This window comes from Ceratotherium simum, chromosome 1, assembly GCF_057802395.1.
Source record: "Ceratotherium simum simum isolate JZ-2026a chromosome 1, ASM5780239v1, whole genome shotgun sequence".
Classification (NCBI taxonomy): domain Eukaryota; kingdom Metazoa; phylum Chordata; class Mammalia; order Perissodactyla; family Rhinocerotidae; genus Ceratotherium; species Ceratotherium simum.
The window spans coordinates 73,227,538-73,239,928 of NC_141900.1; the positions used below are offsets into that span (position 1 = coordinate 73,227,538).

The 12,391-nt window shown below is 33.7% G+C and overlaps 1 protein-coding gene across 3 annotated transcripts in view; it reads left to right on the plus strand.

Annotated features, from left to right (window-relative positions):
- The window catches only part of FOXP2 (forkhead box P2), a 240,335-nt gene that overhangs the window by 47,863 nt on the left and 180,081 nt on the right, over nt 1-12,391 (plus strand). The window contains exon 5 of one of the 3 annotated variants that reach the window (XM_087429811.1): nt 1,634-1,644. The exons of the other annotated variants lie outside the window; for them this stretch is intronic. Within the exon in view, the coding sequence (XP_087285937.1) occupies nt 1,634-1,644 (11 nt within the window). The remainder of the gene's footprint in view (nt 1-1,633; nt 1,645-12,391) is intronic. 3 annotated transcript variants of the gene reach the window in all.

Genomic DNA, 12,391 nt, shown 5'->3' on the forward strand with positions numbered 1-12,391 from the left:
GTTGGTAGCCAAAAAAAGAGTTTGTTTCTGTATTTTTAATCATTGCCAGCCTCAAAGTAGTGAACAGCCATTTGAACTCTTGCCAAAGGTGACTACTTATTCTCCTTTCCCGTTTCTCCCTCCCACTCTTCTTCATCATAATCATCATCATCTTACAACATTTATTGACTTTTCACTTTTTTCCAGGCAATGTTCTAAGTATTTTTCATATATTATCTCATTCAATCCTACGCTAAACCTGGAGGTTAAGTTTAGGTATATTTCCTAATTTGTAATGGGAAAATTGGGACAATGTGTGATTAGATAATCTTCCTAAGTGGTAGGAAGATACCACATTCTAAATGGTAAAAACAAAGATTCAAATTCAGGCATTTTGACCTCAAAACTCGCATTCTTTATTATATGCCCTTTGTCTCCCATATATTTGCTACATATCTATCTATACATATATACATTTATTTTCCTTTTTTGTGTGTGTGAGGAAGATCAGCCCTGTGCTAACATCTGCCAATCCTCCTCCTTTTTTTTTTTTTTTTTTTTGCTGAGGAAGACTGGCCCTGGGCTAACATCTGTGCCCACCTTCCTCCACAGCATGGCTTGCCAAGCGGTGCGTCAGTGCATGCCGGCGATCCGAACTGGTGAACCCTGGGCCGCTGTGGAGAGCGCGCACTTAACCGCTTGCACCACTGGGCCGGCCCCCTACATTTATTTTCTATACACTTATTTTCAAAATATTTGTAGTATATATAAGACATATACTATGCATGTATGTGTCTATATAAGTATACATATATATGTGAATGTATATACCCTTTGGCAGTACTTGGAAACACGTTTATTATGATGATCTTTTTGATGTCAAGGGTGATAGACCCACCATGAGAAATTGCTCCAAAGAGTTGACAGTGATCAATAGAGAATCATTGCAGACATTAGTCTATCTCCAAGTAATAGTAGGATGTGGATGAAACACTTAACTCCCAGTATTCCCTAGTTCTGGACAATGATTGTGGTTGAAAATTAATTTAACCTGATCCAATAATGAAAAGTAAAACTTCCACAAAAGCAGTTCATGTCTTGATGGTGAATCTCTATGGGTTGTCAGAAAGAACCTTTTATTCATAATCTAATTTTCTTTCCAACTCTAAGGAAATGTTGATATAAATTATTTTAATTCAATAACAAGTTTGAAATAGGACACTAACCTTCGCCATTGGGCAGATATAAAGTTACAATCACCACCTTTGGTTTGGAGTTTTATAGATAAGCTTTCACCACCTTCCCTCCCCCTTATGCACATAATTTAAATGATCTGTACACATTTTAAAAAGTTATTTTAGAAACAATTGCAGAGAAGTAATTTAGCTATATTTTTTATGTAATTTTTCAAAAGTTCAAAGAACCTTTAAATCTATATTTATAACCTAACGAGGCCTGAGAAATGTTGATAGTATCTAATCCTGTATAGCCAGTTTAACTATAATAAACCTTTGGGTCACAGTAAACAGTCAGAGTCTAGGAGACGTATGCATCAATGCAAAATTACAAAGACAGGCTAAGAACGGTGCCCCATGGTGTGACAGATTGAAATAGACTGCTAGAAGAGTGGGACAAGTAAAGATTCTCTGCTCAGAAGAACAACCAGTATCTTCCTAAATAATCAGAAGTGAGAAAAGATGTGACATTAATATGCACTTCATCACTATTCTGTACTGCCTCTCTGCAGTTAGAATCCGGCTTCCCTGTCTTTATTAAAGCCAAGTTCAAGCCCTCTCCAGGAAATTCTCCAGAGTATCTGAGTCCCTGGTTCAGGTCAACTCATACTAGGACTATTCTTTGCAGTTCATCTAAGATAAAAATTATGTATATCAAAATAATGTGTTTAGAAGTTGTAACCCCTTAGGTAGTGAGGCTTGGGCTCTAGCCTTATTAGCCCCCTTATCTGAGCAGTTTTCTGGTGTTATTGATGCTTAATCATGAAAATGTTCCAGACCTGCTCCAAAAGAGGGGTCACTCTGGCTTAGGTTCTGATTTTAACTTAATCACCATTGATTGCTCTTCTTTCTTTCTTACATATATTACCCCTGGTTGGCAATGTCCCAGAACTACGTGCAGTACTCTAGAAATTAAATCCCATTAGTACTCAATGTAACAGGAGGATCAAGAGGGAGGGATTGTCTCTATTTCCTACTTGTTGTGCTACTATTTATGCGTTGCGATATCATGCATACTTGAACCAGCGATTGAGGGGAAAATAATTCTAATAGGAATTGGCAGTTAGCCCAGAAGTCCTACTTTATGCTTTGAACAATGTTAACATGAATCCTCTCCATGTTATGGAGGCTAGTAAAAATTGACATTGGAATTTATTTTTCAAAATTATAATGCTGTATTCTTTGTTTTCTTTTTAAAATGTAACGGTGGCAATTTGCTCAGTTAGGCCAAATTTTGGTTTTATGCTGAAAGTAATTTGACATTATAGGAAATGTATAGAACATCGATCACTCTTGCCACAAATTTTCTTATCAATCTGATCCCTCCTGGCTCAGCATTAAAACTGCGTGTTATTTTATATGTTTTGGAAAATATAAATGTAAGAATGAGAAAAAAGTATGTCTTAATCATGATGCAATAGAAGAATATGCCAACATTCTCAAAGGTTTGTTTCTGCCTTGTTTCCATCTTTTGGAAAATTATGTTGCTTTTTTGTTCTCCGTTACACCCACTCTTACCTTACTGCGTGGAATAAACACGTGTAGATATAAATATTTTGTTCTGTGTTTGTACTGCACTAGCACACACGATCAATTTGGTGCATTAAGTTAAAACATCAATTTATGAAAGAAGAGTTAAAAAAGATAAAAACAGTCAAATTAACTTGACTATTGTTTAATCAATAGGTAATAATAGGCAAACCAATGTAGACATGGCTTTAATGTTGCCTCTCAGAGGTAATAATTGTAAAATTTATGATTGATAGAATTCTAAAATTTCTAGACTGAAATTGCTTGTCAAAAGCTTCCCCCCAACTTTTCCCTTTCCCCATGATTTTGTAAAGTGTGCTCTGTTGTACAAGTTTCAGCTTGTAGACTGCTGAGATCACAGAAATCTTAAAGGTAGAAATTGCATTCCATGGAGTAGATGGGAACTTTGTAGATATTACATTATCTCCTTCTCCAAATTACTTTTCATTTTTCCTTACCAGTCTCATATATTTTCCACTCAATCAAGCTTGCGTGAAATCATCCTATATTTCTTTCTTATTTGCCCTATCTCCTTATAGAAACATCATCAGGCTAAATTTTGTATCAGAATATCAGTACTTCCACCCTTTCTCTTCTATTTCCACCGTCCCTCACTTCATTCCCTCAGATCTGGGTTATTGTACAGCTGATCTCCATGCTTCCAGTTTTGTTTTTTGTAGTTTTTTTTTTATTCCTACTCTCCAATCTTGCATATCTTCTGTATCATTTTAAACCACTTTCATAATATTAAATACTTTGCTCAAAAATCTCATAACCTCCAACATATATATAGATTAATTCCAAAGTTTTTAATGTTGTATTCAGTTCTACTTGGTGTCTCTTAAATAAAATTTGCTTCAGGAAGTTTGAATATGCTAGTCTCCAACATGGGATATTTTCTGTTTTCATCCCCATCCATATATCCCAACTCAAGACTCAAAATCCCTGTGAATCCTGACTGTTTCATCTGGATGACATCCTCCTCTTACCAAGCTTCCCCTGTATTTGATATTGCTACCATTCATTTGGCACTTAATGATACTGCCTTTTAAAAAGCCATGCATATCTATATATCTTGCCTCCTTAACAAAGTATATAAGCTCTTTCACTCAGAAGCCATGTCTGAAGAGTGCTTAACATGTGCTGGATACATAGTAGTTGTTCAATAAATACTTTCTAAATGAATGGACAAATGTATAATTAGGATTGTAATAAATTCATTTTAATGTAATTAAATTAAATGTGCATTTTAAAAAACAATAAAGCAGTACTGGAACATCCTCTCATTACAATTAAAGTTGAATTTACTGGTCTACTTCTTCTAGTACTGTATCTAAGACGTGAAAGCCTTTTAAATTCCTACTCAATTAAGCTTTGAATGTACTTTACAAGTTAAGGGTATAAATCACACTGGAATAAAATAACTATCTTTCTTAATGTTATATGAAGTCCATGTTACTTATAATGTTTCATAACTCCTGGGTAACAATTTTTCTTGCAGGAGGAAATGCCCCCATTTTCAAAACTACCTTTTAAAGTAATTTTGTTAAAACCTTACCAAAAGTGCTAATTTGGATCTTTTTAATTACAGTGACATCTTTTAAGAGTAGATTAGAATGCTCTGCAAATCTCGCTGCACTCTACTGACATCACTAAAAATTAAGAGAACTTGTGTATTTGTTTTTTATTTTGACTTTTTGAAATTTTGGTTGTATCTTCCAAACTCAGGTTCCATTGTAAAATAGGAAGCTAAAGCACATTATTTTAATGTTCTAATGCATTAATAATAATGCTATTATTAATTTTGAAATATACTCTAGTGGTCAGATAACCAGTATATCATGTATACTCGGGCTCACTAACTGGGTTTGCCAGGAACAAATCAAAATCTTCCTTGGGTTAGTAAACTCTGAATATTAACAACAATATAAAGTATATAAAATAAAGTGACTTTTAAAACATTTCTTTCAGAGTAATAATAATAATGACATTTATTATTGACATTTGTGGAAACAAAATAGTGATTTAATGTAAAATTGACATAGAATGTTTTTATCTTCTAATGTTAATTTTTGTTTAAGAAATCATATCCCAAATTGCATCTGATAAACCCTTAGTACTGTCATTATTAACCAATGGTCATTCTTAGATGATAATATTTTGTGCCTTTAAAAAGTATCTTTTAGATAACACAAATTGCATTAATAGAGAAATATTAGGGCCAGCCCCGATTGCCTAGTGGTTAGAACTTCAGCAGCCGGGGTTCAGTTCCTGGGCACAGAACTACACCACTCGTCTGTCAGTGGCCATGCTGTAGCAGTGGCTCACATTAAAACAAAGAAAAGAGGAAGATTTGCAGCAGATGTTAGCTCAGGGTGAAACTTCCTCAGAAAAAAAAAAATAGAGAGAAATATTAAGCAAAATCATTATGCATTCTACATTAGAAAGAAGTTAGCTATAGAGAATGCATTTGGGATTTTGTTTAGTTGCACAGTTTTCCTTTTAATTTATAATGGGTATTGGTTGAAACATTACTGAAGTTAATGTACTGTGGTCTCTGGATTGAAATAAATATCTAGTTTTTCTTGAAGAGAAATGGGTAATTTTTACTTGGAAAAGTCTTTTTAAAATATATGAATTTATGTACAACTGAGAATCATGTAATATTATTAATGTGATTAGTACTAAACTTCAAAAATATTATAAAATATGTTTTGCCCCAAATTCTCAATTTAAAAACTTTGAAATGAGAGCATTACTTTTATTGATAATACTTTACAGCCTAGTCTCAATTGATCTCTTTAGAAAATCAACAGCAGATTTTTCTAAAATGTGTTTTAAATTTGTGTTATTTATTAAAAAAGACACCTGAGGGCCGGCCCCGTGGCTTAGCGATTAAGTGCATGCACTCTGCTGCTGGCGGCCCGGGTTTGGATCCTGGCCGCGCACCGACGTACTGCTTCTCCAGCCATGCTGAGGCCGCGTCCCACATACAGCAACTAGAAGGATGTGCAACTATGACATACAACTATCTACTGGGGCTTTGGGGGGAAAAATAAATAAATAAATAAAATTATAAAAAAAAAAAAAAGACACCTGAATCCTTACATATGGTTTCAAATAACCCATATCAATCTAACTCTCAACTTGAGTAATTGCAAACACAAAGCTTAATATTGTTATATTTTATAGAACTTCTGTAGTAGAATTTGAAATACTAAGAACATTCAGTATGACTAGAGTTCTAGAAATGTCATGTTTCATACAGTTTTATCAGTCTTAAATTTCTCTTCAAGTAAAAGCACTTGTCTCATTAAAACACATTTTCAAAAATAGTTTTAAAAACTTAATGGGTGGGACCATATAAATATATTTATGAGTTTTTACACAACATGTAATCTGAATACTTAGTGAAACTTCTCAAGGTAAATATTTGAGTCTGTGCCCTTTGACATCACTGAGAATTAAGTTCAAATTCCCAATTTATAGAAACGTGTAATGATGTGTGGTGATATAAATAAATTGCCTAGGGCCACACAGCTAATAAGTGGTGGGGCTGTAATAAAACTGATGGAGTAACTTCAGAGCCTGTAATCTTACCTATTACACTGACCTCCCAAAATCTCAGTTTTCCACATCTGCAGAATGGCCTCAATACTACTACTACAATTACAATTTCTTCTGCTGCCGCTACTACTGCGGAGCCAATAATCAAAACATATTTTGAATCATGTAAATGTAAATTAACACTTACAGAAAGTGTCAGTTGAGGGAGGTAAGGGAGCTTGTTAATTGAGACAAGCTACTTATACTTTCTGTTGGTCTACTCTTGCCAGTAAAAAAATAATACATAAAATAGAACGGCTCCCCATGTGTGCAAATTTACCTCTTTAATACTTGAGTTTTTGGAGATTAGGTGACTCACAGAGACCACAGGATTGGGACTAGGTATACACCTCATATAGATTTTAACTTTTAACTTTACTCAGAGCACTCATCTTCAGGCTCAGTTTTGCTCTCTTGACAAGCCACATTTAGTAGTGAGAAAATGGTCATGGCTATGTTAAAAGTTAAAAAAAAACAAGTAATCAAACAAAAACCTTAATTCCAGTTTATTAATTTAATTATATATTTGGAAACTATGGTTTAAGCTCTATCTGTGGTCTAACTTTCAGTGAAATTAAAAGGATGCGTTTCAAAACCCAAGGGTTCCTTAAATTACCTGGCATTTAAATTCTGTGTGTTCATTGAACCTCTTTAACAATCACTTTACAACTTCTGAAATTATATTACTAAAAGCTTCTGGAAGGCCCAATATATTTCCTGTTAATGATCTCACAAACCTGGAGGCTTAAGAAAACAATACTGTGAAATATGAACACTTTTGAAGGACTGATAGAAAGAAAGAAAGAATGAAAGCCACTGTGTGCTAAGATTTTATTAGGTTATTCCACCTGCAAAAACAGATGCTATATCTGTTTCAAATTATTTTGTCGGTGATACTTTAGGCACTTTCTAAATGATAATCAATCCTGATTTTAGAAGTTGAAAACTTTTAAGTTTTAAAGATATCTGTGCTATAATACAGCTATTATAACACACTTTTTTGTGTGTGTGTGAGGAAGATCAGCCCTGAGCTAACATCCATGCTAATCCTCCTCTTTTTTTTGCTGAGGAAGACGGGCTCTGAGCTAACATCTATTGCCAATCCTCCTCCTTTTTTTTCCCCAAAGCCCCAGTAGATAGTTGTATGTCATAGTTGCACATCCTTCTAGTTGCTGTATGTGGGACGCCGCCTCAGCATGGCCAGAGAAGGGGTGCGTCCGTGCGCGCCTGGGATCCAAACCCGGGCCGCCAGTAGGGGAGCGCGCGCATTTAACCGCTAAGCCACGGGGCCGGCCCATAACACACACTTTTAAAGTGTATCTTCTCCTTTCGGTTAAGATTAAATTTTTGAAGGAAAAAGCCATTACTTCCCATCTTATTTCTTTTTCCAAAGTAATTGAGTAATGATCACATTTACACCAACTCATAAGTTTTTTGGAAAACAGACTATAATCCTGACTATTTATTTAAAATCCATTGGAAATAAAACAATAAGTATTTGATTACAACTTAGAAATAGTCTATTCACATCTAACTACATGAGTATGTGGGCTAGCCAGGAGTAGTGTGAAATTTCTCCTATTTATTTATTATTTGACTCTTTAATCCCATAGTTTTACTGTCCCCATTTCTTTTCTTATCCAGTCTTTCCCACTTTTCTCCTTGTATGGCTTCCAACTCTTCCTCCCACTGCAGAGTCAGAAGCCATTAGATGGAGTTCGGACGGTGGTGGGAAGCAGAAAGGTACACGTACATTGTTGTTCCTTTCGCCCTCCTCAAGCCTAGGAACAGACATAGATAATAAAACTGCAGTTCTAACTGGGAAGTTCATCAGGTGGGGGTTAAAGATGAAAAATGGATTTACCAAAGGAAACTGAGCAGTTGTACGCAAACAGAATGTGACCTTTAAAAATGGATTTATGCCTCTCCCCTCTATGGATGCTTTCTGCATCATGGAGAGACTTTGGGACAGTTTGGCCTTTTTTTCTTTCTTTCCTTTTGTCAGGCAATGGAGGTTGTGAAAGTTGGCTTTTCTGACAGGCTGGTGCCATGAGAAGAAATTATTCGGTAGAATCAAAGATTAGAATTTGTCTTCGATTCACCAAAACCTGTTCTATAATTTTACTAATATCACCAGTTCTTCTTTCTCTTGTGGCAGAACTGGGATTTTTGAATTAATTTAATTCTAAAATACCAGAGAATTATTTTTAGAAAATTGGGGGTAAATTTTTATTACATTTTTAAAATGCCAATAGATATGCATTTTCTAAAATCAATTTGAGGTTACAATAACTAGGTCAAGTTTAAATGGTATTTTGCCCAAAGGAATATAAAGCAGCATTCCCTTAAAAAAAAAATCAAAGAATTCTATACTTAGAGTGTTCATAACATAATTTGAAAAGAAATTGCCTTGAAATTACCGCTAAGTTACAATTCAGTGCTACCACAATTTTAGATGCTTCAAGTTCAGGCTATGATATATTGAAGCAATATTTCTGTTTTTACCCTGTGCCAGCATCCAAGAAAACTATGGTATAGACATTGAAAACTAAAGTACTTTAGATCAGGTTTTCTCAGAGCACTAGTAATTGCTGGAAAGAAAATGATAATAAAAATCCATCTTTTACAGCATATCAGAAGTTGCAAAATACAATGGAAGATATGTTTGCTCCTTAGAATTACTTATATGAAATTAATAATATTGAAAATTCTGGAATATTTTTAAAAATCAAAATTGATCTAATATTCACTGTTAAAGATTCATACCACTGAAATTTATATGAAACAACCTAGTGGTAAAAATTTGACAGGACCTTGTTTTATTCTCTAAAACAATAATGTCTGGAATGATGTTTAGCTTTCTTTCACATCTGCCATAAAACAGAAGCCCTATCAATTTTGTTTTCTCTTTAGTTTTCATTGTTTACATTTTTGAAACATTCACTCTCTCATTCTAATAATGACAGGTGGCACGGTTTTATGCCAGCATGGTAATATTCACTGTTGTAATGGAGTTTTTTGTTAGAAGGTAACATTACATGCACAATCAGCCACAGCTATCCCGTCATATCCAATACAGAGAGGGCATGCAAGTTTTCATTTCTTTCTTTACCCCTTACTACATATATGAACTGTAAAATCTAACAAGCCTGGAGCTTTTATGAATACTTGATCAAAGTTAAAACTTGATATGCTCTGGTATTGGTGGTCTCCAGGTCAGTATATGGGTCCAGAGGCTGGCATATCCCCTGCACTGCACCCTTAAATCTCAGGCTGTTCCAAGATAGGCTTCATTGCAAGGTCCTACGGAAGATACCACATACAATATTTTCATTAAAATACTGTTTCCACTCATTTTTAATATTTTCAATAGAATTCCAACTATTATGGTAACTACTATAATTATATTTTTCTCAGCCAGCAGAATTTCCTTATTAGCACTAACTTTCAGCAACTGATACATTTTTATTTTCTATATAGTGATTGTTTTTACTTAACGAAGCAATTAGTTATTTGGGGCTTGCAGAGAAGTGCTGTATTTATTAGATGGTAACGATTCTTTTTGTTTTTTAGATAGAGTAGAATTTTAGCTAAAATATATTTTCTTCAGTTAATTGCACGTCAAGAGCAGGCTTAGATACTCTCTTTTTATAGACCAAATCTTATGTGCTGTTCTGGGAGGATACTTCCTTTAGCTTAAAAGTGTGTTAATAGGATTGAATACCAAAAATGGTGACATCATTTTCCACGATAAATAAGCATTTATTGATTTACTTCTTAAAAAATATCTACTTATAGTCATCTCCCTATAGTATGACTGTTCCCTTATCAACAGCTATTATTTTAAAAAATTAAAATTATTATATTAAGATATTTTTATAGTCAAGAAAGGAAAAATATTAACGTTTGTTTGTCGTAAAGAAACATAAGTGTGGCAGCATCTACTACTAATACTAAGGTTTATTCTACTATGGGGAGAATATCAATTATATGTACCTCAATGGGTGTTGTCCAATTTTTAAGGAATTACGCTCAAAAATTAAAATTAAATTAAGTTATACTTTTAAGGATGAAATTCTCAAAGTAGAACTATAATGTGCCAGGATAACGCATTATACATGCATTGAGTGCACCATTATTTCCATCTCATTAGCAGAGGGTAACATGTTTACACGTTAAGTGTTGCAAAAAGGCAGAGAGGAAAAACGGTTAATGTTTTGGAAATTTTGCTCTTTGAAACTGATTAACACAATATAATGGTCAGAAATTACTAGTTAATTTAGAAGTATAGAATTGAATTTTAATACATAAGGAAGTATACAATTTATCATACATTGAACCAATTCCTACCTACAACTTCAGCAAATGCATAGAAAGCTCATTTGAGGACCTAAAGTTACTAAAGCTAGAAGAAATATATTATTAAATGGTTTTATATCCACTCTCCTGCTTCTTGCACTGTTATTTATATATTAAATTGCTATTTGACTGTTCAGGTATATGTATAGTATTACTCAATCTAGATTTTAAATTTCCTGAAATCAAACTATGTTTCAAACTTTTTTAATGTCCAATAGTATCCAGATCAGCTCGATTGCCTCGTTAAATATTTGTTCATTTGATTTACTAATTACACTCAAGCTTACACATGTCCATGAATGTACTGTGGATGGTACAAAGTTGTGTGAAATAATGTAAAAAATACTGACTTCAAGAAATTTATAATCTAGTAGAATCTGATAGATCAAAGATAGTAACTGGCTTGCCCAGACTATGAATTCAAAGTTAATAGGTAAATTTCAGAATATACAAAAGAATTATCTGTAAATAGTGATGTAAACTAGTTCCAACCTCATAGGAACAGAATGTTGCTAGTAGCATAGTAGCAGAATTTAAATGATGCTAAATTATTGGTGTACTCAATAACGGCTTTCATTTTTTCCTATTGTGTTTGCCTTTTATTCTAAAACTATTTTAAGAAATAATTCTTTTAAAAAAATTTTAAGGGTGATTACTTATATTTAGGAAAATATACGATAGTGGCTTTTAAAAGTTGCAGTTGAATGGTTAGCTGGTAGTCACAAAGAGGAATGAGTATATTTTACTCAAGACCACGTGTTTTAAATTGCATTTTTCTCTAAAAATGATACAACAATTACATAGTGTTCAAATGACATTTATGTTCATTGTCTTATATTGTCTTCAGAAAGATCCTTTGCAATAAGATGAGGGCAATATTATTATTTCGACTTATAGATGATGAAACTGAGATTTAAAAAAGTTCGGCACTGTACGATGAAGACCCGCAGAGATTGACTTGACCTTGGTCTGCATGTCTCCGAGTCCTGTGCTTTATTCCCTAACACATCTGCTATTATCAATGCAAGACCTTTTGAAATGTTTTTGCTTTATAGAATTGTTAACTATAAGCATTGATTACTGCCTCACAGAATCCATCGTTTAATTATTATAGAGGTTTTCTTTCTTGAATTTGGCTTCACTTAGCTTTGCTTTTAGTAATGGGAGAAACAGACTGCAAATATGACTTATGTTTATAAATTTTAAAATAACTATCAGGAAGTGCATAAATATCATTTACCATGTTTGGTTTCTATCCTTAAATGAACTCCACAATGGTTTGGACTTAATCTACTTAAAAACATTTGCACCTGTTGTTCAGATCATTTCAGTAAACGTTTATTGACTGCCGATTCTAGGCGCTGGAGTTACAAAGGAATATGCAGTCCTTACTCATGAAGATAATGCTATAATAAGTGAGATATAGATGGAAAAAATAATTATAATATAGTCTGGTTAAGTGAAATACAAGCAGTGGAAAATAGCAGTAGAAAATGATTAAAGAGCCATACAAGGTCAGATTGAGGAGCATCACTGGAACAGCACTCAGAAACTGGGAGCAGAATATTAACAGTCTGTTTATATGGGATGGCATGATATTAATTATCGTAAGTCAGAAGTGATCTTAATAGATAGCTATCTAATTAATATCAGAAAAAAATTATTCTTATACCAAAGGACAC